Genomic DNA, 25787 nt, shown 5'->3' on the forward strand with positions numbered 1-25787 from the left:
GAGGGAGGAAGGGAAGGCTCCCTACCTAACGAAGGAGCCTGACTGTCCCCTCAAGCCTGGGAGCACAGTGTGTTTAAAACATAGTTACATCACCATGTTTGTTTTGCATAGTGCACGGGTGTTTCTGCACTCCTTCTCTATATCCCACTTGCCCTCCCCTCTTCCTACTTGAAGGATAAACCCCAGGAAATAGCCCAATTACTTACTGTGGGTTTTTCTCATGTTTTCTTGCCGGTCTTCTCCCGGGAGCCACTCGCGTTTCCAGAGAACGTTGACCTGAAGAACGAAAGGAAGAAGAACGACAAGACTAAGGAAGAGAAGCATTCTAAACAATAGACTTTACAGATCCTTACCAATTGTGAATACACATAGAAAGGAAATAAGAGATAAGAAAAGACACTAGTACAATAAAACTCTATTTACTTAGCACCTTACGCCGTTTCCAGTCTGGTTTATACCGTATAGCCTGTCACAATACCTAAGAAAATAGTTCTCTTTAATCTGGAGAGCATCCAACTGCCTTTGAGAACCCCATAGCTCTGCCCCATACAGTGCGGCACCTCGAACTTGAACTTTATATATTTCAAGGACAGGATTCAAGGGCGGACTAGCTACAGTCCTAGCTTTACGTCCTAGGGCCCACCCTCTTTGGCATATTATGTGAGCCCCTTTTCTGATAGCTGCGACCCAACTACCCGAATCCATTAATCTAATCCCCAAGTAATCATACTCAGTGACCCTTTCCAAAGGAATAGAATTCATTATAATGGTCGCTTTAGCTTTTGTTCTCCTGGAGCTACATATCATAAACTTGGTTTTGTTAACGTTAACTTCCAAACCAAAGTCTTTACAGAACAGACAGAATTGGTTAGCAAGATTTTGCAATCCCATAGGAGTTTTGGCTAGTAGGATGGTGTCCTCCGCATAGAGCAGGCCCGGAATTTTCTTGCCTGCAATACTTGGGCGAATCATTGTTACAGTTGGTTAAATATTTGATACAGTTATTTATATATAAAAGGAAGAGGGTGGGTGCCAAAATGCAGCCTTGCCTAACTTCTCCTTCAGTAGCAACTGGATCAGATAATTCACCATCCTTACCGCTCCTAATTTGTGCAGAAGTACTGTAATGAAGTCGAACTATGAGGTTTAGAAGCCCTTTAGGGACACCCATATTACATAGTGTCAGCCAGAGTTTGTTCCTAGGTACCAGGTCAAAAGGCACACTGAGATCAACAAAAGTCATATATAGATTTCCACCTCCAACATCAACTGTCTTCCATTTAATTGCCAGAAACCTTAAGACCTGGTCAATTGTACTAGTCGCAGGTCTGAACCCTGCCTGTAAGTCAGAGATGTCTCCATTCTCTATTATACACTCTTCTAAGTGGAACAAGATCTGTTTTGCAAAGAGTTTTTGGAGGTTATTGAGTAGGCATATTGGGCGATAATTAGATGGATCGCTGGGGCTGCCTTTTTTAAAGAGGGGAACTATCTCTGCTCCCTTCCCTGGCCGGGGAATGGTTGTTCCTGCAGCAACTGCATTGCAGACCAAGTTCAGATAAGGGGCCCAAATTTCGGGATTTGATTTATAAAGATCACCAGGGATTTTGTCGAGACCCGGGGCCTTCCCCCACTTCAAAGAGGTTATTGCTGCCTCGGTTTATGCCAAGGTAAATCTAATTGATGGTACAACAGATTTCCTAGTTTCAACCAATTCCCTGGAATTTGATGCATCTGCCTCTGTATAAAGTGACACAAAGTGTTTTACCCAGGTTACAGGGAGGATTGAGGTACCAGGCGGAGGACGGGAGTCACCACAATCACTTGAGATTAGTTTCCAGAACTTGGAGGTGTCATTAGCTCTTGCGGAGTCCAGAAGAGCAGCCCACCTCGCTTCCTCCCAGCTCCTACGGGCCTTTATGCGTTCCTGTTTATAGCTCTCTCTTGATTGCCTTATAGGCTCTCTAGCCCCCCTTCTCAGATCCCTGAATAGCTTAAGCTTAGCTTCCCTACATGAATGGTTAAACCATCTTTTACTGCACTTATTCCTTGTTTTGGCAGCCGTCTCTTTGATGAAGTGATTTCTGAGAGAGTTAAATAAACCTGAATGTGCTGCCATGAGCCTATCCCCATCCTCATGTGACCGGAGTATTTGCTCCATTCGTTCTGCTAAAAGGATGTATATCGATGTAAGGGAGCCCAATGAAGAATTAACTTTATTCCACTTAATATTGCGTTTGTTATTGGTCATGGCAAGCTGCTGTACATAATCCTTAGGATCAGAGGCTTCTAATATAGGCAGCAAACCCCTAGTACATAAAGCTAGTGGTTCATGGTCACTTTCCTCATGTTTCAGTGCCAACATATCGGCCATATGTCCCCACAAGCAGATGTCCAATAAAATATAGTCAATATGACTCCTATAAGCTCCTCGCCTAAAAGTGCGGCAGGGTTTGACATCTGAGCAAGAGCGGCCATTACAGGCACGTAGACCATATGTCAGTGTGATGTCAACAATTTGGTGGGCTGTTCTGCTCATTCTAATACTTTTATTCGATTTTAATTGCAGAATACCCCAATAGATATTCTCTTCTGCGTAAAGTTCTTGGGCCACTGGGTAAGGCTTGAAAGTCGCATTGAAATCCCCTGCAATTATGGTATGATGGGTGATTGATTTGCTGGCTAAAATGTTGTCTAATGCAGTCTAGACATCAGACTCACAGTTGCTACCCATACTCCTACTAATGTTTACTAATAATAAGGATTTTTCCTTATGGGTCGATAGTATTAAGCCTTGCAGATCTACACTACCCATATCTATTTCTTCAACCCGTCACTTAAGTGAACAATTAACCCATATGAGTAAGCCACCCTAAGGTCTCCCAGAAGTCACCTTACAGGCTGGGACCCAATAACTTTGGAAACCACATCTATACTTGGGCTCCAAGGCCCATGTCTCTTGGAATAAGCATATCTTGTGCTCATCTATGAAATGGCCCCAGTAAGGTATTCGCATTTTATTCTCCAGCCGACTATATTCCAGCAAATAATTTTTGCTGAAATATCATCACGGACTTCAGTTGAAGTTTGAGAGATAGTAGATGGGTTGCTCATAGGGTTCGCGTTACACGTTGTGACTGTCGATGAACAACTCTCAATAAGTCTCCCTGCATCTTTGTCTCCAGTGGTATCCCTCACCCCTGTAAATTCAGGGTCTGTTATATTCCATCTAATTGCTAGGGACCTTGTGTCATTCTGGGTTGGCATTATGGTTTGGGTGGGGCCCCTAGAATCCGCATTCTGGGGCATAGTTCCATCTAGGTTTCCTACTCTGGTTCTTTCTTGCTTAATGACACAGGGGATGGTAGATTCCCTAATAGTTAGTCCTAACCTCGGGATCTCTAGAGTATCCTGTATAACATTGGCTTTATGTCAGTCCACATCTGAAAGGACAGTTAGTCAGTTGTATTGTGCTATTGTGCTATGAATTAATGCTTACAACCACAAACAAATATGGCTGCTAAATTCCTTTGTAGCCTCACACCACATGAAGACTCCAAAGGTGTGAATAAAAGACCCAGAGATTATGGACAGAAAGGCTCAACCACATTTTCGTGGCATGCTTTATCACTGGCCAGTTTGCCCTACTGTCTTAAGACTTTGCCAAACCCAGGAGAGTCCCTTTATTCAGTAGGTGCTTAGAGCAGGATTAAAATACCAATATTGGATGTTAACATGAGTCAGTGTTTCGAACAGTGATAACATTCTGCTCTTCCCCAAGGAGCATATTGGCACTCAAAGTAGTTTTGTTCAATGCCAAGAACTACTGTGGCAATCAGTGGCGTAACAAAACTGGAGGGGGACCCGCAAAGAACATGGAGCCCCCCAGACTCATTCAGGGCAGGTGCCCTGCTAAGGGGGCCTCCTGGAGGAGGTCTGTTCGGTCTTTGTTATGCCATTGGTGGCAATGTGTGCCTTTTGAGACCCCAAAACTTTTTTTTTCTTTTTTGCCAGTGTTTGTTACAATGGTGAGGGCTTGGCAGCTCCCACAACAATAAAGTGTTATAAAAGCCATGTCAAAACAAGACACGTATTGACGAAACCAAAAGACTCACAAAAAAATCTCAGATTGTTTGGCTTTGCCAGTGCTTGTTTATTTTCATGTGTCCCATAATCTTGTTGAAAATGGTTACACTGATTATCCATTAGGAATATCTTTTGGAAATACTAGCATGCATCAACACATTTTACTAAGTGACGCTTCAAATAAATAGTACCTAAAATTTCATAGTCTGAAACTTTTTTTCTACTTGCATTGTTTTCTGAACATTTTATTTTGAAAACAAAGAATCATCAAGTCTTGCTTACAAGCTTCTGCAAACATTTGCATGTAATCGGAGAGCATTCTGGGAGCATTATACTTAGCCTCATATTGTTAAATGTTTCATTCAAACGTGTGTACATTTTTTTTTTACTGGAACCACTTTCAGTAGTGCATTGTTGCCTTAAAAAGGTTTATTTACAGGACTCACCTTCACAGTGAAGGTTTTTCTTAATGAACCATATATACAAGTTTGAACAGCATTAACATATGATCCACGTATTACCCAAACTGCAGACAGTTCAGTTCTATGTAAATTGTCAGCCAAACAATTTGTGCTGCAGGGGGTTGTGTCTATTCGTTCCAAGGGCAAAATAAACATGAAACTGTGTTGCCCTTGACCCCCAACTGTATGTCTTGGGTGATAAGAATTCCACATCCCTGGGGCCTCAGTTTTGGAAAATGGCCAACTGGGCACCTTTAGCACCACAACCAAGAGTTCAGTAGTGGATGGAGGCCTCTTGGGGTTTTGGGGGTTTTAGGTCTCACTCAGGCTGAGCCTTGGTGGGGGTGTAGATGTAGGGCTCATAAGCAAGACTGCCGCTGAAAGTTCAAGGCAGGCTCCAGGCAGCAAAGCAGTTCTGCCAGGTACAGCAGCATTCTGACAGATTGTTGAACTGGGATTTACTTTCCAGACCAAAACTTAGCTTGTAATGGAAAGTAGCCCTAACTTAACGTAAAGTAGCCCGGTGTGCTACTTTGTGCTCCTTTGCGTCAACCATGAGTGGTACATTGGCAGTCCTTTTCAACCACCCGTGGATTTTGATGCAAATCCCTATGAACCAACTTGGTAGACAGGAATTTATATCAACAAAGTATGCCTCCCTGAGGCAGGCATAAACTTGGAGAAAATGTTTTGCCCCCCCCCCCACATTTTTGCAACTTTGCATGTATGCTGCACTGTACAGCACACAGACAAACTTGAAAAAATATTAAACTATGTCTAGACATTGTATTCTGTATTGGAAGGGTACCTTCTCTGTGCATCCCTATGCTAGACGTCACACACACATGCGCTTGTGCAATGGGGGAAGGTGTGCTTGTGGCGCATAGCAACCTAAAATTCGACAGTGCAAGGAGAGATGTATATCAGTAGATATGGCACAGTTCTGCTCACTCCCTTCTGCTCTCTCTCTTTGATGCTACACAGCTCAGAAACGTTAGTTACTGCTCTGGCACTCATCATTCCTGCCACCCTGCCTTTACTCCAGTGGCCATATCTAAATTTCACTGCCAGTCTTGTGCTGAACTCTAAGGCTATGAATTAATCTATGACATGGAGGTTCATACAAAGCCATTTAAAAGTTTGGTGCGCATATGTCATTGGTGAGCGACATGTACACGATAATTTTAGCGTTTTCCACTTTTACACCAAACGTTGCAGTGATTTCTTTTCCCATGGTGTGTGTGTGTGGGGAGAGGGGGTGTGGTCAGTAATAAAAATACATCCAAATGTCCACTCTAATTAGGGTGGTCAGTTAAATGGCTTACCTCCGATGGCCCTACTCCCTTGGGTCATCAGTGCTTTATGTCGACGGAGTACATTTTACTCCCTGGGCGTAAACCTGACGGTCTGCTTTATTTTCAAATTGGGTTGATTGACTTAAAGTTTGGGGGACAGACTACTCTTCCGTTGAAACTTCTAAATCAAGCTCTTAGTTGTTTAGTGGTATTTAAAATATTTTGATCAGTTCCTGTTTTATGTTCGTCCATCCAACTGTAGTAACATCTTAAAAAAGTTCAATTGATTTTCTGACTTTAATGCAGAGCCCGTGAATTTTTAGTTTGGGGTGTTTTTGGTCCTCAAGGCTCGCAAGAGGGTTAAACACGTATCTTCTAATGGAAAAGCAAGAAAGAGACAAAGGGCCTTATTATTTGAGCAGCAGTAGTAAAGCTGTGACCAAAATAAAAGGGTGCAATAGGTTTTGGAAATCCAATTCTCAGCTCCCTGCTGCTTGTGAGGTCAGACAAACACCAAACTTGCTGGAGGCGCCTTGGCCATGAAGAATCTGTGCCTGCCACAGTAGAGTAGGAATCAACAGTGGCATTGACTATATGTTCCATGGAATCCTTCTCTGTCAATAAATATTTATAATTCAGTTCTTCTCTTTCCTCTGTTGATTTTCATGCTTACAGTCGGAACTCTGCTTCCTGGTACAGAGGAAAATGCGGATCTCCATACAACTAGAGAACCTCCATCTACAGAACCAGCTACACTGATGACCCTACATGAAAGAACAGATCAAACATCATCTGTAATAGAATCCAGTGACCAGCATAATAGCTCAAGCAACGTCTCAACAGCAGCGCCAGCATCTCTGATACCCACTGGTAATATTTGGCACATGTGTCTTCTGATTCTTTCATGTGCATGCATGGTTTAGTAAATTAAGAAATGTTTGTCACTCAGTGTATGTTGTGGCTATATTTGAGTGTGGGTGTTTTTATCTATCTATCTATCTATCTATCTATCTATCTATCTATCTATCTATCTATCTATCTATCTATCTATCTATCTATCTATCTATCTATCTATCTATCTTCAACTTACAAAACACAGTTAAAAACTGACTTTGTTCGCATACATGGGGACCATGCCCTGAATCCTGAAATGACTGCCAAAGGAGAACAAGTCTCTGATTGGCGCTCCAACTTTGGGACCATTTATCTTAAAGAGTCAAAGGGGGGAAAGGCTCCCTTGTCCACTCAAGGCTTAAATAAAACTTATATCTCAGAATGTACTGAATGACTTTATACCAAAGCGAGAACACCAAACTTCCAGGAAGCTTTATATGGAAGAAGTGACTTTTTAAGTTCTCTTTTAAGATAATTGCTACCCCGCTCCCTTTCTTTACGGTCACATCTTTTGATATCATAACCTTGGGGTAGGGCCATGGCCATGTCTGGCATAGAGCCCTCTCTCAGACAGGTTTCGTGACAAATAACATGTCTGGTTGTTTATCTTCTAATAAAATAAACAGTTCGGAGCTGTGGTTAGGTAGGGACTTGCAGTTTAGCAGCATCATATATATATGTCCCACTTTCCCATTCCACTCACCACAGCAGGAACAGACAGCACCACATGCCAATAACAATTATCTAGTCTAACACCCAATAGTGCATAAAAACTGAGGCAGTCGACGCGTTTCAGCATTAGCCTTCCACAGGACTAACGCCAAAACTCATTGACTGCCTCTGTTTGTATGCACTGTTGGGTATTAATAAATTAGATAATTGTTATTGGCCTGTGGTGCTGTCTGTTCCTGCTGTGGAGAGTGGAACAGGAAAGCGGGACATTGAAGTTTATATAGATGTGTGTGTGTATATATATATATATATATATATATATATATGTTCGATGGCATGTGTAGCTGCAGATTCACATGCTTTGCACATCCTGCCATCTAGTGTTGGGCTCGGAGTGTTACAAGTTGTTTTTCTTCGAAGAAGTCTTTTCGAGTCACGAGATCGAGGGACTCCTCCCCTTTCGGCTCCATTGCGCATGGGCGTCGACTCCATCTTAGATTGTTTTCTTTCCGCCATCGGGTTCGGACGTGTTCCTTTTCGCTCCGCGCTTCGGTTCGGAAAGTTAGTGAAAAACTCAGAAAATTCGACGGTATTGTTTGCGTTCGGTATCGGGTTAGTTACAACAGATCGACACAGAATTTTGAAGAGCTCCGGCGGCCCTTCGGGGTTTTCGATTCCCCGGCAGGGCCTGATCGGCCCGACCACGTGCGTCTTCAAGGCTAATGGAACGGACCCCATTCCGCTTCTGTCCCGAATGTCACAACAAGTATCCTTATACAGATCAGCATTTGGTCTGTAATTTGTGTTTGTCGCCAGAACACAAAGAGGATACCTGTGAGGCCTGTCGAGCATTTCGGTCCAGAAAGACCTTAAGGGACCGAAGAGCAAGGAGACTACAGATGGCGTCGGTGCCGACAGGACAAAAACACATGGAGGAAGAAGAGGAAGCCTTCTCCATCGAGGATTCGGACTCGGAAGAGGTCTATCCTGAACAGACGCCGAAAACCGTGAGTAAGACGTCGATACACAAGACTCCCGTAAAGCCCAGTAAAGCCCAGGGGACGCCACCACCAACAGGCCATGGCTTAACCCGAAAAATAGGTGACCGGGCATCAGCACCGAAAAAGGGCATGCATGTGTCGAAGTCATCCGATTCCGGTCGAGATACCGGCACAGAGCACACTCGACCCCGAGACACCGGGTCAGAGCAGACTTGACCCAGAGACACCGGGTCAGAGCAATCTCGGCACCAAGAGAGCGGCACCGAACCAAGTCGGCACAGAGAAATCAGTACGCCGAAGAGCAAAAAAGTGTCACCGGAACCGAAAAAGGCAGCCGAAAAGGTTTCGATACCGAAACATCCGGCCTCGGAACCGAAATCATGTTCCTACACAGAGGAACAAGGCCTGTCCTCACAAATGCAAACACATAGATTTGGACAGGAACTGGAGACAATGGAGCCAGACTACACCCAAAGAAGGCTCCACATCCAAAACGAAACAGGGAAGATCAGTACTCTCCCTCCGATTCGAATGAAAGGAAAACTTGCCTTCCAAGAGAAAGACAAGCAGCCACAGGCGAGGTGGCTAAACAAATAACCCCGCCACCATCTCCACAACGCTCTCCACAACCATCACCGGTAGCCACTCCACCAATGATGCAGTCCCCAACTCATACAGGGATGAGTCAGGATGATCCAGACGCGTGGGATCTTTATGATGCGCCAGTGTCAGATAACAGTCCCGACTGTTATCCAGCTAGATCGTCACCACCAGAGGATAGTACAGCCTATGCACAGGTGGTGTCAAGGGCAGCGGCGTTTCATAATGTCAGCCTGCATGCTGAGCCAATTGAAGACGACTTTCTATTTAATACACTGTCGTCCACACACAGCCAGTACCAGAGCCTCCCCATGCTACCTGGAATGCTAAAACACTCCAAACAAGTGTTTTAGGAGCCTGTGAAATGAAGGGCCATTACTCCAAGGGTGGAGAAAAAATATAAACCGCCCCCAACAGACCCCGTGTACATCACACAACAGTTAACACCAGACTCAGTGGTAGTAGGGGCAGCACGCAAGAGGGTGAACTCACACACTTCAGGAGATGCACCACCTCCAGACAAAGAGAGTCGTAAGTTCGACGCGGCAGGGAAAAGAGTGGCGGCACAGGCAGCAAACCAGTGGCGTATTGCCAACTCACAGGCTTTGTTGGCCAGATATGATAGGGCTCATTGGGACGAAATGTAACACTTTATAGAACATTTGCCCAAGGAGTTCCAAAAGAGAGCACAGCAAGTGGTGGAAGAAGGACAGAGTATCTCGAACAGTCAGATACGGTCAGCAATGGATGCGGCAGACACAGCTGCTAGGACTGTAAACACAGCAGTGACAATACGGAGACATGCATGGCTGCGTACATCAGAATTCAAGCCGGAAATACAACAAGCCGTGCTGAATATGCCATTTAACGGACAGCAGTTGTTTGGGCCGGCGGTGGACACTGCTATCGAAAAACTTAAAAAGGACACTGATACGATCAAAGCCATGGGTGCACTCTACTCCCCACAGAGCAGAGGCACATTTCGTAAATCACAGTTTCGAGGGGGGTTTTGAGGACAAAGCACGGAACCCACAACCTCACAAACAAGGCCCACTTATCAGAGCCAATATCATCGGGGAAGTTTTCGGGGACAATATAGAGGGGGACAATTCCCAAAAAGTAGAGGGAAGTTCCAAAGTCCCAAAACTCCACAAAACAAGCAGTGACTTCGACGTTACAAATCCCCAACACATAACACCGGTGGGGGGGGAGACTAACCAAGTTCTACAAACAATGGGAGGAAATAACAACAGACACTTGGGTCCTAGCAATTATCCAGCATGGTTATTGCATACTGTAGAATTTCGAAAATGCCCTCCAAATGTCCCACCGAAAACACACAATATGTCAAAACAACACATGGATCTTCTACAACTGGAGGTCCAAGCGTTGTTACAAAAAGATGCAATAGAACTGGTACCAATTCATCAGAGAGGAACAGGAGTTTACTCGCTGTACTTTCTCATACCGAAAAAAGGCAAAACTCTAAGACCTATATTAGATCTCAGAACATTAAATATCTACATCAAATCAGATCACTTTCACATGGTGACACTGCAGGACGTAATCCCATTGCTCAAACAACAAGACTACATGACAACACTAGACCTAAAGGATGCATACTTCCATATACCGATACATCCTTCACACAGAAAGTACTTAAGGTTTGTATTCCAAGGGGTACATTACCAATTCAAAGTGTTGCCATTCGGTATAACAACTGCGCCAAGAGTTTTTACAAAATGCCTGGCAGTAGTGGCTGCTTATATCAGAAGGCAGCAAATACATGTGTTCCCGTACCTAGACGATTGGTTAATCAAAACCAACACGCAAAAACGGTGTTCACAACACACAAAGTATGTCATAGAAACCCTCCACAAACTAGGTTTCTCAATCAACTACAACAAGTCACACCTTCAGCCGTGTCAGACACAGCAATACTTAGGGGCGACAATCAACACAACAAAAGGGATTGCCACTCCAAGTCCACAAAGGGTACAGGCATTTCACAATGTAATACAGGCCATATACCCAAAACAAAAGATACAAGTGAAGATGGTGATGAAACTACTAGGCATGATGTCCTCATGCACAGCCATTGTCCCAAACGCAAGATTGCACATGCGGCCCTTACAACAGTGCCTAGCATCACAGTGGTCACAGGCACAGGGTCAACTTCAAGATCTAGTGTTGATAGACTGCCAAACATACACCTCGCTTCAATGGTGTAACAATATAAATTTAAACCAAGGGCGTCCTTTCCAAGACCCAGTGCCTCAATACGTAATAACGTCAGATGCCTCCATGATAGGGTGGGGAGCACACCTCAACCAACACAGCATCCAAGGAGAATGGGACACTCAGCAGAGACAGTTTCACATAAATCACTTAGAACTACTGGCAGTATTTCTAGCGTTGAAAGCATTTCAACCTATAATAAGCCACAAACACATTCTAGTCAAAACAGACAACATGACAACGATGTATTCTCTGAACAAACAGGGAGGAACACACTCGACACAGTTGTGTCTCCTGGCACAGAGAATATGGTATTGGGCGATTCACAACCACATTCGCCTAATAGCGCAGTTTATTCCAGGGATTCAGAATCAGTTAGCAGACAATCTCTCTCAGGATCACCAACAGATCCACGAATGGGAGATTCACCCCCAAATACTAAACATTTACTTCCAAATATGGGGAACACCACAGATAGACCTATTTGCAACAAAAGAAAACGCAAAATGCCAAAACTTCGCATCCAGATACCCACAGGATCAGTCTCAAGGCAATGCGTTATGGATGAGTTGGTCAGGGATATTTGCATATGCTTTTCCCCTTCTCCCACTCCTTCCATATCTGGTAAACAAATTAAGTCAAAACAAACTCAAACTCATACTAATAGCACCAACTTGGGCAAGGCAACCTTGGTACACAACACTACTAGACCTATCAGTAGTACCTCATGTCAAACTACCAAACAGGCCAGATCTGTTAACTCAACACAAACAACAGATCAGACACCCAAATCCAGCATTGCTGAATCTAGCAATTTGGCTCCTGAAGTCTTAGAATTCGGACATCTAGACCTCACACAGGAATGTATGGAGGTCATAAAACAAGCTAGGAAACCAACCACAAGACATTGCTATGCAAATAAGTGGAAAAGATTTGTTTATTACTGCCATAATAAACAAATACAACCCTTACACACATCTGCTAAAGACATCGTCAGCTACCTACTGCACTTACAAAAGTCAAAGCTAGCTTTTTCATCCATTAAAATACATCTCACCGCAATTTCAGCTTATCTGCAAATTACGCACTCAACATCACTTTTTAGGATCACAGTCATAAAGGCTTTTATGGAGGGTCTGAAAAGAATTATCCCACCAAGGACGCCACCAGTTCCTTCGTGGAACCTTAACATTGTCTTAACACGGCTCATGGGTCCACCGTTTGAACCCCTGCACTCATGTGAGATACAATACTTAACATGGAAAGTAGCATTTCTAATTGCCATCACATCTCTTAGTAGAGTAAGTGAGATACAAGCATTTACCATACAAGAACCCTTTATTCAGATACACAAGCATAAAGTAGTTTTACGAACAAATCCTAAGTTCTTACCAAAAGTCATATCAGCGTTCCACTTGAATCAAACAGTAGAACTACCAGTGTTCTTTCCAGAACCAGATTCTGTAGCTGAAAGAGCACTACATACATTAGACATCAAAAGAGCATTAATGTACTACATTGACAGAACAGAACAAATTCGAAAAACAAAACAGTTGTTCGCTGCTTTCCAAAAACCTCATACAGGGAATCCAATATCCAAACAAGGCATTGCCAGATGGATAGTTAAATGCATTCAAACCTGTTATTTCAAAGCAAAAAGAGAACTGCCTATAACACCAAAGGCACACTCAACTTGAAAGAAAGGTGCTACCATGGCCTTTCTAGGAAACATTCCAATGACTGAAATATGTAAGGCAGCCACATGGTCTACGCCTCATACGTTTACCAAGCACTACTGCGTGGATGTGTTAACAGCACAACAAGCCACAGTAGGACAAGCAGTACTAAAAACGTTGTTTCAAACAACTTCAACTCCTACAGGCTGAACCGCCGCTTTTGGGGAAATAACTGCTTACTAGTCTATGCAAAGCATGTGTATCTGCATCTACACATGCCATAGAACGGAAAATGTCACTTACCCAGTGTACATCTGTTCGTGGCATGAGACGCTGCAGATTCACATGTGCCCACCCGCCTCCCCGGGAGCCTGTAGCCGTTTGAAGTTGATCTTGAACATTTGTAAATTTGTAAATATATCGCTTTAAACCTCATTATGTACATACATATTTACTCCATTGCATGGGCACTATTACTATAATACACAACTCCTACCTCACCCTCTGCGGGGAAAACAATCTAAGATGGAGTCGACGCCCATGCGCAATGGAGCCGAAAGGGGAGGAGTCCCTCGATCTCGTGACTCGAAAAGACTTGTTCGAAGAAAAACAACTTGTAACACTCCGAGCCCAACACTAGATGGCGGGATGTGCAAAGCATGTGAATCTGCAGCGTCTCATGCCACGAACAGATGTACACTGGATAAGTGACATTTTCCATATATATATATATATATATATATATATATATATATATATTTTTTTTTTTTTTTTCTTTCGCTAAAAACTCAAAGGTTAAAGTGACATTGTAGTTAGGTGTTGAAATGAAATAACAACTAATGCGTTATAATTTAGTGAACTCACTTATGACTTGCAAAATCACATCATTGATAGCATCACTGATGACTTATGAGTTGTTAGGGCCTATAGTCATATAAGCATAGAGTTACTGTGTGTATACTTGTGGGTACATAGAAAGGAAATAATGTGTTGTGCGTGCTCTATATTAGGGAAGAAGTACCCCCTGCTGTACAATATAAGAATAGTGCAATTCACCATTCATTTGGAAAGAGCCCAAAAGCTTGATTTCAGGAACTAAAAACCACTTCCAAGTGCCCAGGACTGGAGAGGCACCTCTTGGGGATCAAAAGCTGGTTATAGATGGGTCAAGGAGCTGTAACAGTTGAGTTAGAAGTCCTTTCTGTCCCTGAAACTTCAGACTTCAGAAGACCAGGAGGCAAGTCAGCAAAAACACGGTCAGCAAAACAGGAGGTCTGAAGGCAAAAACGTCAGGGTAAACGACACCCAGGATGCTGGGTTTAACATGTGTCCCGCCCCCAGCTGAAAGTGCGAAGAGCTACTAAACCCCTTGGGACTTCTCTTCACTAAAGACAGAAGACCATAAGCATTGCCGTGGTCTGTTCCAGGATGGTATTTCACTGTATTCTCACCCCTCATCTGCATTAAACATCTGAGGGGCCTTGGGTCAGTTGGAGCCTGGAAATGAGTACCAAACAGGTATGGTCTCAGATTCTTCAGTGCCCAGACGACAGCAAAGGCTTCCCTTTCTATTGCGCTCCACCTCTGTTCCTTGGAAAGTAGCCTCCCACTGATGAAGTCTACAGGCTGATCCAGGCCCTCTCCGTTTAGCTGTGAGAGCAGCCTCTGTGCCTTGCTCAGAGGCACCTGTCTGCACAGTGAGTTCTTGGGAGAAGTCAGCAGAAGTCAGTTCTTGGGAGATGGTAGCAGCCTTGAGCATGGGTGTTGTGCACATGGCCTCCTTCATGGTGTCTGACATGCCTCTGTCCAGATCACCTCACATGGCTGCTTCCTGGAAGTCTGCTTTGTAAAGGGGGCGACAATAGTACCAAATCCCTTGACAAATTTCCTTTAATAGCCAGTGAGGCCTAGGACGTCTCCCACCTCTGCCTGGGTCTTGGGTGGTTCCCAAGCCAGTATGGTTTCAGTTTTGGCCTTGAGGGGCTGCACCTTGCCACCTCCCACTTGGTGTCCCAGTAGACCACTAAACCCTATACTATCTGGCACTTACTGTCCTTGAAAGTCAGGTCTGCACTCTGCAGAGCCTGATGTATTTCCTTGAGGTGGTGCAGGTGGTCCTCCCAGCTAGAACTGAAGACCACAATGTCGTCTAGGTAGGCAGCACTGAAGCAGTCCAGTCAAGCTAGGATCTGGTTGACTAACTTCTGGAAGGTGGCAAGGGCATTCTTCAACTGAAAGGAGATTTCCCAAACTGGAAATGCCCCTCGGGGGTAGAGAACACAGACCTCTCGTTAGCCCCCTCTATCATACCAATCCGCCAATACCCAGACGTTGGGTAAAATGTGCTGAGGAACTTGGCAGCTCCAAGCTGATCTGTGTGCTCATCATCTCCAGGGATGGTGTGTGCGTCAGTCTTGGTGACTGTATTAAGCCCACAGTAGTCCACACAGAACCTAAGTTCAGGTATGACACATGGAGGGGCAGCCTATGGGACCAGTGCCACCGGTTTGGACCAAGGGCTGTCTGAGGACTCAATAACCCCTATCACTAGCATCTTGGAGACCTCCTCCTTAATGTTGGCTCTCATTTTATTTTTCACAGATGCACTTTCCCCAGTGTCAATATCATGGGTACACCATGTAGTGAGTCCTAGGGTAAGTGAAAATGAAGAAGCAAACTGCCTCAGCAACTAGCAGCAGTTTCTCTGTTGCTCTAGGGTTAGTGTAGGGGAGAAGCTAACTCCCTCCTCTAGGGTCAGTGTAGGGTAGAGGCTGACACCCTCCACTGACCCATCCTGCTTCTTTTAATATAGGAGGTCTTGGATGGGTTCTCTCACTTCTTCCACCCCATCATCAGTAATCAAGAGCATGGTAAAATACCTACGATTCGTAGTGGCAGGCAAACATTACCAGTTCAAAGTCTTGCCTTTCGGAGTCACCACTGCTTCCAGAGTCTTCACAAGGTGCTTAGCAGTAGTCGCTGCACACCTCAGAAGACAACAAATACACATGTTCCCTTATCTAGACGACTGACTCATCAAAGCCAGTACCCTACCACAGTGCCAACACCACACTCAGAATACAGTCAACCTGCTTCACATGCTGGGATTCACAGTCAACTTTGTCAAATCCCAGCTACAACCAATTCAGATATAGCCCTATCTAGGAGCTGTTCTCAACGTACAGTTGGGGTAAGCATACCCCAGCAAGGCCTGTGTTTAAAGTTTTCAGTCTCTGACACCCCAGTTTCAGGAGAATCGTACATACACAGTCAGGACTATCATGCCCCTCTTAGGTTTGATGGCCTCTTGCATAGTCATTGTTCCCCATGCCAGACTTCACATGCGTCCCCTACAGCAATGTCTATCTTGTCAGTGGTCTCAGTCACAAGGTAATCTGGAGGATCTAGTTTTGTTACACTGCCATACTCACTGCTCTCTGCAATGGTGAAACACCACCAACCTGTTGAAAGTGCGGCCTTTTCTGGACCCCATGCCTCAGGTCATTCTGACCATAGATGCATCACTGGCGTGTTGGGGCGCTCACCTTCAAGAACTCCCAGTGCAGGGCTTTTGGGATCTCACTCACCAATCCATGCATATCAACTACCTCGAGCTTCAGGCAGAAGGAGGGGACACAGTCATCCCAATTGTCACAACTCCCTCAGACAATTTGGAAGTGGGTTCTACCATCACTTTTACCTAGTGGCAGAGTATCTCCCAGGAATGAACAACAATTTTGCAGACCTGCTCAGCAGGATGCAGCAACAAGTCCACGATTGGGAACTCCACCGGCAAGTCCTTCAAAAATACTTCAGAAGGTGGGGATATCCTCAGATAGACCTTTTCGCCACAGCAGAAAATGCAAAATGACCATGCTTTGCCTCTAGGTATCCACACCGTCTATCCATGGGCAACGCTCTATGGATAAATTGGTCTGGGATATTTGCTTATGCTTTTCCCCCTCTTCCTCTCACTCCATTTCTGTTCTGAAAGATCAGGCAGCCATCTCTCACCATGATTCTTGTAGCTTCCACTTGGGTGCATCAGCCATGGTTCATCACACTTCTTAACCTCTCAGTAGTCCCCCATGAGAAGCTCCCCAAAGCCATGCTGGACCTTCTCACTTAAAATCAAGGACAAATCAGATATTCCGACCCCAAACCACTCAACCTTGCAATATGGCTCCTGAAATCATAGAGTTCAGTTACTTAGGTTTGGCTGCGGAATGTATGGACATTCTATGGGAAGCTCTTAGATCCACAACCAGAGCATGTTATGCTGCAAAATGGAAATGTTTTATGCTACTGTCAACCCAAACAGATTAATCCCATCAAGCCTACTGTCTAAGACATTGTTTGTAAATTGCTCCATTTACAGAAAGCAAATCTACGTCATATTTCCATTTGCTTACATCTCATAGCCATAGCTGCCTATCTACAGAACAGGCAACATACATCCTTGTTCAGAATTTCACTCATCAAAGGTTTTATGGAAGGTCTTAAAAGGGTTATTCCACCCAGAGTGCCTCCTACACCCTCCTGCAATCTCAATATTGTACTTCCTAGGCTCATAGGTCCTCCTTTTGAGCTACTTCAATCATGCGCTCCTCAGTTCCTTTCTTGGAAAGTTATGTTCTTAGTTGCTATCACATCACTCAGGCATGTTAAATAGCTCCAGGCCCTGACCCTGTGTTAGACCTGACAGCCTTAGGGTGGTCACCCCCAACTTAATGCCTGCCTCCCTCCATTTTCTTTACACTGTTTTTGCTAGTTTTAGGACTTGCATGGGACACTTGGAGTCACTCTTGTAGTGACCATACTTGGTGCACTCTAAGCATTTGGGTACAAACTTCCCTTTCTTCTTGTCAAAGAACCCTAGCTTCTTTTCAGAATGAGGCTGGGACTGGTTACCACTACCCCCTCCCGCCCGGGAATTATTTTGAGGGCCTTTTGAGAACTTATTGTTAAGTTTTTCTCCCCTCTCTTTCTTCCGATGGGAACCCTGACCACCATTGTGGGTGTCCCCCTCAGATACCTTTTTGGACACTCTAGGTCCGCCTCCTCAGCAAGCTTCCTAGGATCAGTCAGCTTACTGTCAATCAAGTGCTGGCGCAACTCTGTAAAGCAAACACTGAGCATATGCTCTCTCACAATCAAATTATACAACTCCACATAGTCATCTACTTAACTGCCCTGCACCCAGCCTTACTGGAAAAATAAAAAAAGTCTACCCAAGTTTGTGTGGAAAGCTTGGTGCTGTCCCTTAACCCCTGACGGTACGTCTCAGGGGTCATCCCAAACCTGGCAATCAAAATGTCTTTCATGGGAGAGTATGTGTTCTGATCTTTTGAGTCTAGTGTAAAGAGTGTGTCCCTCCCAACAATTGGAACATGTTTCCACAGACCCGCCCCCCATTGGTCTTCAGAAACCCCATGGGCTCTTAGTGTATCTTCATATGCAGCAAATCATTTATCAATATCATCTCCCACCACATAACTTGCCAGTACTTCTTTTGGGCATATGAACCTTCTTTTCTCCAGCAGGTCCTGCATTTATGCCGCCACCATCACTGCTGGACTCAGCCTGCCTAGACTTGAGGTCCAGCTCTTTGAGACTAATTTCTTCCTAGTAGAATGTGCTCTAGGAGTAACAGGAAACTGTGTTGGTTTTAGCATAGCAAGTTTTTATACACTTTACAATCCATCTAGCTGCGCCTCTGTGAGGTAGTAAAAAAGCTTCAAAGAGCTGTTTAGTTTTCCTAAATTCTTTGGTTTTGTCAATGTAAAACATAAGAGCTTGTTTAACATCTAAAGTGTGGAGAGCTCTTTCTGTAACTGAGTCATGCTGCGGAAAGAAGACTGGTGGCTCAATGGATTGGTTATTATGGAATTGGGAAACCATTTTAGGAAAGAGCTTCTGGTTTGTGGGAAGGACCACTGTATCTCTATGAATTTAGAAGAAAGGTTCTTCTAAGGTGTTAGAAATGGGGTCTCTAGTTGGCAGAGGTATACACCTTTGTCCAAATAGGGACCACAATCCGGGTTAGCCACATACAATCCAAGTTATCCTGTGCCCACCCTCTGGTAGCTTGGCACTGAGCAGTCAGGCTTAACTTAGAAGGCAATGTGTAAAGTATTTGTGCAATAAATCATGCAATAACACAGTGAAACCACCACAAAAATACACCTTACATGTTTAGGAAATATAAGATTTTTATTTGTGTAAATAAAGGTCAAAATGATCAAGATTTGATAAGCACAAGTTGAAATATCACTTTTGCAATGTTAAGAAGTCTTAAGTTTAAAAAAAAAAAAAAATGTCTCTTGTGTGCACAAAGTACCTGGTATGCGTCAAAATTACACGCACAGAGACCGCAAAGAAAAAATGTAAAAATAAGGAGTTCTCAAAAGGCCCCCAAAGTAATTCCCGGGGGGTGGTGGTAACCAGTCCTAGTCTGATTCTGAAAAGAAGCCATGGTTCTTTGACAGGAAGAAAGGGAAGTATGTACCCAAATGTTTAGAGTGCGCCAAGTATGGTCACTACAAGGGCGACTCCAAGTGTCCCATGCGGGCCCAGCCCCCTGCTGGAGGGCAGACACCTGGGTTGGCTAGCGTAGCGCTCGGGGAGGAGGAAGTCCCAGATAGTTTTGGGGAACAGATAGAGGTAACCCCAGTGTCCCTGGGAGAGGAGAAAATGGTGCCAAAAGCCCACATGCCTTCCAATACTCCCATGTATAGTCAGTGGGTCACCATTAATAGGTAAACGGTGGAGGCTCTCTGTGACACAGGAGCCAGCATGACTACTGTCAGGGGTCAGCTGGTGTCAGCAGAGCAGGCCATCCCCAATATATTCCACCAGGCCATAGTCGCTGACAGTCATGAGAGTCACCTACCAGTGGCTCTCGTTCCCTTAGAGTGGGGGGGGGGGTCTCTGGTACTCTGAAAGTAGCTGTGAGTCCTGCCATGCCTGTAGATTGTCTGTTAGGCAACGACCTTGAGCATACTACCTGGAAGGAGGTGGAGCTCAGGTCTCACCAGGAGATGTTAGATTTGCCTGAGTGGGTCTGCATGACCACAAGGTCCATGACTGCCCAGGAAGGGAGTCAAGGGCGTCTGGAGCCTGGAACAATGGTCCAGACAGCTGCAAAAGGAAGGGGCAAGGGAAACTGGTTCCAGAACTTCCCGTGGTGGTTGATGGGGTCCCAGAGGAGGAAGCCCCTGAGCCAACTGGGGAGGCCATTGCCGCCCTAGGTAACATGCCTGAGCTTGTTAGCTGGCAAGTTGAGGGTGGGCCAACCAGGGAGGAATTCTGCAAAGCGCAGAAAGAGTGCCCCACACTTGAGGGTTTGATGTGACAGGCCGCAGCCCAGGCAGGAGATGAAGCCTCTGGCGATCACCATATCTAATGGGAGAATGATCTCCTTTACAGTGAGCCTAAGGTGCCGGAAGCTGTGGCAACACGGGTGCTGGTGGACCCCCAGTGTTACTGGGCCTTCCTAATGGGGTTGGCTCATGCCATCCCCCTGGCGGGACATTTGGAGCAAGACAAGACCTTGGCCAGGCTTGTCACCCACTTTTATTGGCCCGAGCGCGGGTAACTTCAGATGCTTTCTGTAGGTCATGCTCAACTTGCTAGGCTAGTGGCAAGACAGGGAAAAGGCTCAAGACCCCTCGGTCCCATTCCCCGTTGTTGGCACCCCCTTTGAAAGGGTGGTCATCGACGTCATTGGTCCCTTGGACCCCAAAACTGCCCTAGGCAACGGTTTTAACATAGTTTTGGTGGATCATGCCACCCGCTATCCAGAGGCGATCCCTCTAAGGACGGTGACTGCACCGGTGGTGACCAAAGCTCTGATGGGATATTTACCCGTGTGGGATTCCCAAAGGAGATTGTGTCTGACAGAGTCACAAACTTCATGTCTGTGTACATGAAGTCCATGTGGGATGCGTGTATGGTGACCTATCGGTTCACCACCCGTACCATCCTCAATCCAGTGGGCTTGTGGAAAGGTCAAACAAGACCCTAAAAGGCATGATCACAGGCCTGTATGAGGCCATGAGGCTTAAGTGGGACATCCTTATGCCATGCCTTTTCTTTGCTTATAGAGAGGTGCCCCAGAAAGGGGTGGGGTTCAGCCCCTTTAAACTTCTCTATGGCTACCCTGTCAGGGGACTCCTAAGCATAGTGAAAGAGGGGTGGGAGAAAGCTCCCAGGAAACCCCCCTGGGAGGATGTGGTCAGTTACATGCTGTCCCTCCGCAACCAGATGCAATACTTCTGGAAGCAGGCCAAGAGCAACCTCAAGGCCAGTCAAGAGGTGATAAAACAAGAAAGCCACCCTGGTAGAATTCTCACCTGGAAACAAAGTATGGGTAATGGAGCCAGTAGAGCCTAGAGCTCTCCAGGACTGCTGGACTGGCCCATTCGAAATCAAGGAGCGGACGGGGGAGGCCACTTACTTAGTGGACCTCAAGACCCCTAGAAACCCTCTAAGGGTGGTTCATCAGAACAGACTGAAGCCTCATTTTGATAGGGCTGAAGTCAGCATGCTTCTGGTGACAGATGAGGGTATGGAAGAGGAGAGTGAGCCTCTCCCCGACCTCCTCCCTGCCAAGGAAGGTGATGGGTCAGTGGAGGGTGTCAATCTCTCTGACTCCTTGACCCTAGAACAGAGAGGAGACTCCTACCAATTATATGGATAGTTATCTTCCCTCACCCCTGGACTCACACAAATGTGTGTCCACGATATTGACACAGGAGACAGTCCCCCTGTAAAGAATAACATTTACAGAGTGTAAGGTGAGGTCCAGCATCAAGGAGGAAGTTGCCAAGATGCTTGGGGTGATTGAGAAGTCCAGCAGCCCCTGGTCCAGCCCAGTGGTGTTGGTTCCCAAGGCTGCTGTTCCCGGTGCCAAACCAGAGCTTAGATTCTGCGTGGACTACTGGGGTCTCAACTCTGTCACAAAGACAGATGCTCACCCCTTCCCCCTTCCCCCGAGCTGATGAGCTCATAGACAGGCTAGGTGCTGCCAAGTTCCTTAGTACCTTTGATCTCATGTCAGGGTACTGGCAGATTGCCTTGACTGAGGGGGCAAAAGAGAGATCAACTTTTTCTACTCCTGAGGATCATTACCAGTTCCGGGTCATGCCCTTTGGACTGAAAAATGCCCCTGCTACCTTCCAACGGTTGGTTAACGGGGTCCTAGCTGGCAAGGATGCCTTCTGCTCAGCCTATCTGGATGGCATTGCCGTCTGTAGTTTCAGCTGGGAGGAACACCTGCTCCACCTCAAGGAGGTGCTTCAGGCCCTGCAACAGGCAGGCCTGACCATCAAGGTCAGTAAATGCCAGATTGGGCAGGGTTCTGTGGTGTACTTGGGACACAGTCAGGGCCTGGCAACTACCTAGAACCTAGACAGAGGTGAGAGCCTTCTTAAGTCTCACTGGATACTACCAAAAATATGTTAAGGGTTATGGTACCATAGTGGCCCCCTTAACAGAACTCACATCCAAAAAGCAACCTAGGTTGGTGAATTGGACAGAGGCTTGTCAGAAAGCCTTTGACTCCTTGAAGGATGCCATGTGCATGGCCCTCGTGCTCAAGGCCCCTCTCTACTCCAAAGAACTCATTGTGCAATCAGAGCATGGCATGGGGCGGTCCTAGCACAGCTGAATGAGGAGGGCCTAGACCATCCGGTTGTCTGTATTAGCAGAAGGCTATTACCATGGGAACAGAGGTGGAGTGCTATTAAAAGAGAAGCATTTGCTGTGGTCTGGGCACTGAAGAAACTGAGACCATACTGGTTTGGGACTCACTTCAGGGTTCAGACAGACCACAGGCCCCTCAGATGGCTCACACAGGCAAGGGGTGAAAATCATAAACTCTTGAGGTGGTCCATTTCCCTACAGGGGATGGATTTTATGGTGGAACATCGCCTGGGGACTGACCACGCCAATGCTGATGGTCTCTCCTGATACTTCCATCTTAGTGATGAGAGCTCCCAAGGGGTTGGGTAGCACACCCCACTTTCAGCTTGGGGGGACACATGTTAGACCTCACAGCCTTAGGGTGGTCACCCCCAACTTTTTGCCTGCCTCCCTCCATTTTTTTTACACTGTTTTTGCTGGTCTTAGGACTTTGCACACTTTACCACTGCTAACCAGTGCTAAAGTACATATGCTCTCTCCCTTAAAACACAGTAACATTGGTTCATAACCGATTGGCATATTTGATCTACTTGTAAGTCCCTAGTAAAGTGCAGTACAATTGTCCATGGCCTTTAGATTGAATGCTACTAGTGGGCCTGCAGCACTGGTTTTGCCCCTTAACCACATCTCAGGCCTGCCATTGCAAGGCCTATGTGTCCAGTTTCACTGCCACTGTGACTTGGCATTTAAAAGTACTTGCCAAGCCTAAAACTCCCCTTTTTCTACATACAAGTCACCCCTAAGGTAGGCCCTAGGTAACCCATAGGGCAGGGTGCTGTGTGAGTAAAAGGCAGGACAGATACCTGTGTGTTTTAAATGTCCTGGTAGTGGAAAACTCCTAAATTAGTTTCCCACTGCTGTGAGGCCTGCTCCTTTCATAGGCTAACATTAGGGCTACCCTCATATACTGTTTGAGTGGTAGATTCTGATCAGAAAGGAGCAGACAGGTCATATTTCTTGTGGCCAGAATGGTAATACAAAATCCTGCTGACTGGTGATGTTGGATTTTATGTTACTATTTTAGAAACTGCACTTTTAGAAAGTGAGCGTTTCTCTGCACTTAAAATCCTTCTGTGCCTTACAGCCTGTCTCCAATCCACGTCTGGGATGGTTGACAGCTCCCTTGTTCGTTTCACCCAGACAACCACAGGATGCACAGTCACACTTGCACACATATGCATACTGAATGGGTCTTCCTGGGCTGGAAGGGTGGAGGGGTTTGACACTTACATTTCAAAGGTTAGTGGTTTGCCCTCACACAAAGGACTGCCACACCACTTACTGGGACCCTGACAGACAGATCTTTACTGAAATGGGACCTTGTGCTCTTCAGAACCACTCTTTGAAGTCTCCCCCACTTCAAAGGCACTTTTGGGTGTATAAACTGGGTCCCTAACCCTACCAACTCAGACACTTCCTGTGAGAGATACTCTGAACTAGATCTTGCAACCTGCTAAGAGGAGCTGCCTGGCCGCCCAAAGGACTCACCTGGACTGCTTTGCTGCGAAGGACTGCTGCCTTGCTGTTGTCCTGCTGCCTTGCTGGCTTCTGGCTCTGCTGAGAAGTGCTCTCCAAGGGTTTGGATTGAGTCTCCTGTTTCCTAAAGTCTCGGGGCCAAAAATAATTCTTCTCTTCAAAGGAACTCCTTGTGCGGCGAAAATCGACACACAGCCTGACAAATTTGATGCACAGCCTGTCTAGCGGTGAAAGAATCACTGCCGTCCGGAACGACGCAGTCCAGCTCCCCGATTGGAGATAGAAGCAGCGCCAGTGTTGCGACTGGAACTTCGATGCACAGCTCACTGAATCGATGCTTCGCCGAGCCGGAACAACGCAGCCCGACTTCCTGTGTGAGGAATCGACTCAGCGCCTGAAATGTGACAGAAACTCCGCTGCATCACCCACCAGATTGACGCAGCTCCTGTGACTTCCTCCAGCATGCCCAGGATTTCCACGCATCGTCCCTGGGCATCAAAATACCCCGTAAAGAGGATTCAAGCACGCGCACTGGAATTCGATGCAAAGTCATTGTCATGTGGGAAAGAATCAACGCATCATCTGTGTCTGCCCAGAAATCCTACACTCACCCTTCGTTTTCCCTGCATCTCCTCCTCTGTGGTCTCCATGCGTGTAATTTTGACACATACCAGGTACTTTGTGCACACAAGAGACATTTGTTGATTTTTAAGGACTTAAGACTCTTCTTATCATTACAGAAGTGATATTTCAGCTTGTGCTAATCAAATCCTGATCATTTTGACCTTTATTTACACAGATAAATATCTTATATTTTTTCTAAACCTGTGTGGTGTATTTTTGTAGTGTTTTCACTGTGTTATTGCATGATTTTATTTCACAAATACTTTACACTTTGCCTTCTAAGTTAAGTCTGACTGCTCAGTGCCAAGCTGCCAGAGTGTGGGCCCAGGATAATTTGGATTGTGTGTGGCTTACCCTGATTGTGGTCCCTATTTGGACAAAGGTGTATTCCTCTGCCAACTAGAGACCCCATTTCTAACACCTTAGAAGAACCTTTCTTCCAAATTCATAGGGCTATAGTGGTTCTTCCCACAAACCAGAAGCTCTTTCCTAAAATGGTTTCCCAATTCCATAATAACCAATCCATTGAGCCACCAGTCTTCTTTCCGCAGCCTGACTCAGTTACAGAAAGAGCTCTCCACACTTTAGATGTTAAACAAGCTTTTATGTTTTACATTGACAAAGCCAAAGAATTTAGGAAAACTAAACAGCTCTTTGAAGCTTTTTTACTACCTCACAGAGGCGTAGCTAGATGGATTGTAAAGTGTATAAAAACTTGCTATGCTAAAACCAACACAGTTTACTGTTACTCCTAGAGCACATTCTACTAGGAAGAAATGAGCCTCTATGACTTTCCTTGGAAACATGGCTATAGCTTACATCTGTAAGACAACTACATGTCTACACCACATACATTTGCAAAGCATTATTCTGTGGATGTACTAGCATGTCATCAAGCCAATGTAGGTCAAGCTGTGCTAGGAACACTTTTCCAGTCAACTGCAAGTCCAACGGGCTAGCCACCGCTTTTATGGAGGGACTGCTTTACAGTCTATTCAGAGCATATGTATCTACAGCCACACATGCCATTGAACGAAAAATGATACTTACTCATTAAGC

At 45.5% G+C, this 25787-nt stretch overlaps 1 protein-coding gene across 1 annotated transcript in view; it reads left to right on the forward strand.

The window, feature by feature from the left end:
* The window catches only part of LOC138246472 (FXYD domain-containing ion transport regulator 5-like), a 150955-nt gene that overhangs the window by 38586 nt on the left and 86582 nt on the right, over positions 1–25787 (forward strand). Inside the window, exon 3 of the mRNA XM_069201109.1 lies at positions 6518–6712. Coding sequence (XP_069057210.1) covers positions 6518–6712 — 195 coding nt within the window. The remainder of the gene's footprint in view (positions 1–6517; positions 6713–25787) is intronic.

This window comes from Pleurodeles waltl, chromosome 7, assembly GCF_031143425.1.
Source record: "Pleurodeles waltl isolate 20211129_DDA chromosome 7, aPleWal1.hap1.20221129, whole genome shotgun sequence".
NCBI classification, from domain to species: Eukaryota; Metazoa; Chordata; class Amphibia; order Caudata; family Salamandridae; genus Pleurodeles; species Pleurodeles waltl.